This window comes from Nicotiana tabacum, chromosome 23 (genome assembly GCF_000715075.1).
Source record: "Nicotiana tabacum cultivar K326 chromosome 23, ASM71507v2, whole genome shotgun sequence".
Classification (NCBI taxonomy): domain Eukaryota; kingdom Viridiplantae; phylum Streptophyta; class Magnoliopsida; order Solanales; family Solanaceae; genus Nicotiana; species Nicotiana tabacum.
Window position 1 is genome coordinate 81,345,623 of NC_134102.1, and position 2,464 is coordinate 81,348,086.

General features: G+C 39.2%; 1 protein-coding gene across 1 annotated transcript; it reads right to left on the bottom strand.

Moving 5' to 3' along the window:
* Positions 1-447: 447 nt before the first annotated feature.
* Positions 448-1,014, bottom strand: LOC142177237 (putative mitochondrial protein AtMg01250). The gene has a single exon (XM_075245708.1). It carries the CDS (start codon positions 1,012-1,014, stop codon positions 448-450), a length of 567 nt encoding a protein of 188 aa, XP_075101809.1.
* Positions 1,015-2,464: the final 1,450 nt, after the last annotated feature.

Below are 2,464 nucleotides of genomic sequence, written 5' to 3' on the forward strand. Positions count from 1 at the left end.
GAAAATCATTCCTCAACCATACATAAACTTTTCTAATTGAGAACATTTCCAGTTCTAATAGTTGCTCCAGAGTTAGTCGTGTTCCTTCCACATACTTCTTTGATTGTAGTATCTTTTGAGTGAGCCACGACGCATGTGTTGTGCTTATCTCCCAGACTGCTTTCCCTTTATTGTAGTACATATGTATCCATTTTATCAACAACTTGTCTTTCTTTTTTCATAGGTTCCAAAAATGCTTTAGGATTGCTGCTCTATTCCAGGTATAGATGTCTGTGATGTTAAGGCCGCCAGCTGCCTTTGGGAGGCTGAGCTTTTCCCAGGCTATTAGTGCCCTTTTGGAACATTCTACATTACTAGTCCAAAGGAACTTCCTGCACACAGCTTCAATGACATGCACAATCTTCTTTAGTAAAATGAAAACTTATGACCAGAAGTTTTGGATGGCAATCAGCACAGTTCTGTCAGTTGCAATCTACTAGAGTATGGCAGGACTTTTGCTGTCCAAGTAGTTATTCTCCCTAGCATCTTGTCGATCAATGGTTGATACTTCCCTATGGATAATCTTTTAGAGCTCAAGGAAACTCCAAGATATCTGAAAGGTAGTGTTCCAGTAGGAAAGCCTAGAAGCTGAGTAATCTCCTGCTGAACCTTAGCTGGGATACCACCAAAATATATGGAACTCTTTCCCTGATTAGCCACCAGGCCTGAGGCCAAGGAAAACTTCTGAAAGCATTCAAATACCATTTGAGCATATAGTACATCACCTCTACAGAATAGCAGTAAATCATCAGCAAATCCTAGTTGGATGATATTCAGTTTTGCACATCTCGGATGAAAATTGAAGTCTGGCTTGTCTTTAAGAGATTTAAGGCTCCTGCTAAGGTACTCCATTACTAGTACGAAGAGATAATGTGAAAGTGGATCACCCTGTCTCATTCCTCTTTTAGCAGCATAGGGTATAGAGTGTTTGCCATTTATGAAAATTGAATAGGAGACAGTTGAAACACAGGCCATAATCTACTTTACAAAGATGGTAGGGAAATTTAGACCTTCAAGAACTTGTTCTAAGAAGACCCATTCCACTGAGTCATAGGCTTTTTGCATGTCAACCTTGAGCATGCATCTAGGTGATACCCCTTTTCGGCCATAACCTTTTACTAGCTCGTGACTGAGGATTATGTTATCTGTTAGGACTCTTCCAGGTACAATGCAGCTTGACTATTATCAATTAGGGCATCTATGGTTCCCTGTAATCTATGAGTGAGCATTTTAGAGATTATTTTATAGATAATGGTACAACATGATATATGTCTATACTCCCTAATCGAGGAGGGGGTCTTAACCTTAGGAACCAGTGTCACTGAAGTGCAGTTGATAGGTTTGTACATTTCTGAGGTTTCAAAAAAGTTTAATATAGAATTTGTGACCTCAGTACCAATTATAGGCCAAGCCTTTTTGAAAAAGTATGAGTTGAATCCATCTATCCCAGGTGCTTTCAAATCATCAATGCTTTGTAGTGCTTGATAAACCTCTTCTCTTGAGAAAGGCTGAATGAGTTGTTTCTATTGATCTCTATTCAAAGTTGCGCCCCTCTGTAGTAGCTCAGGTTGTATGGCTGGTAGTGAAGAACTAGTAGTGCCCAGTAAGTTCTTATAGAATTGTAGGATTTCATCTTCTATCTCTTTATCTTTTTGAGCTAGTCCACCAGTTGTTAGAGAACTGATATGGTTTTGTGCCCTCCTATGCTTCATGCTAGCAAATAAATAGGCAGTATTTGAATCTCCCAACTTGAGCCATTGTGCTCTAGACTTTTGTTTATAGATACTCTCCTCTATTAAGTCCCATTTTTCAAGTTCTAGCTTTAGCTCTCCTTCCATCTCAAACACGTCAGCATTATGACCATAATCTCTCATTTGCTCTTGCACTTCTTTTAAATTATTTCTTATGCTCTGTATCTTTTCTGTCACCCCCACAAATTCTTTCATGCTCAGTGTCTTCATGCTCTGCATGACTTGGTTCAATTTGAACCATACTCCATACATATCATCTGTATTATTACTATTCCAGGCCTCTGTAATTAGCTCCTCGAATTTGGGATGAGTTGCTAGGCAGTTTAGAAATCTGAATGGTTTTGTTCCCTTCCTCATCTGTTTCCCTAACTCAAAACTTAATGGAGAGTGATCTGAGAAATATGGGTCAAGTACATGCACAGGTACAGGGGGCATAGTAGTCATCCATATAGCATTGACCAAAGCTCTGTCGATTTTACTGTAGACATGGCTATTGGTTCAAGTAAAAGTCCTACCAGTTGTCTACAATTCATGTATACCGGTGTTATCTATGAATTCTCTAAAATCCTTTATTTCATTGTCATGAACCTCAGTACCATGTTTTCTGTCTTGTACATCTAGGATGGTATTGAAGTCTCCCATAATCAGCCAGGCATCTTGCATTCCTCTTTCCA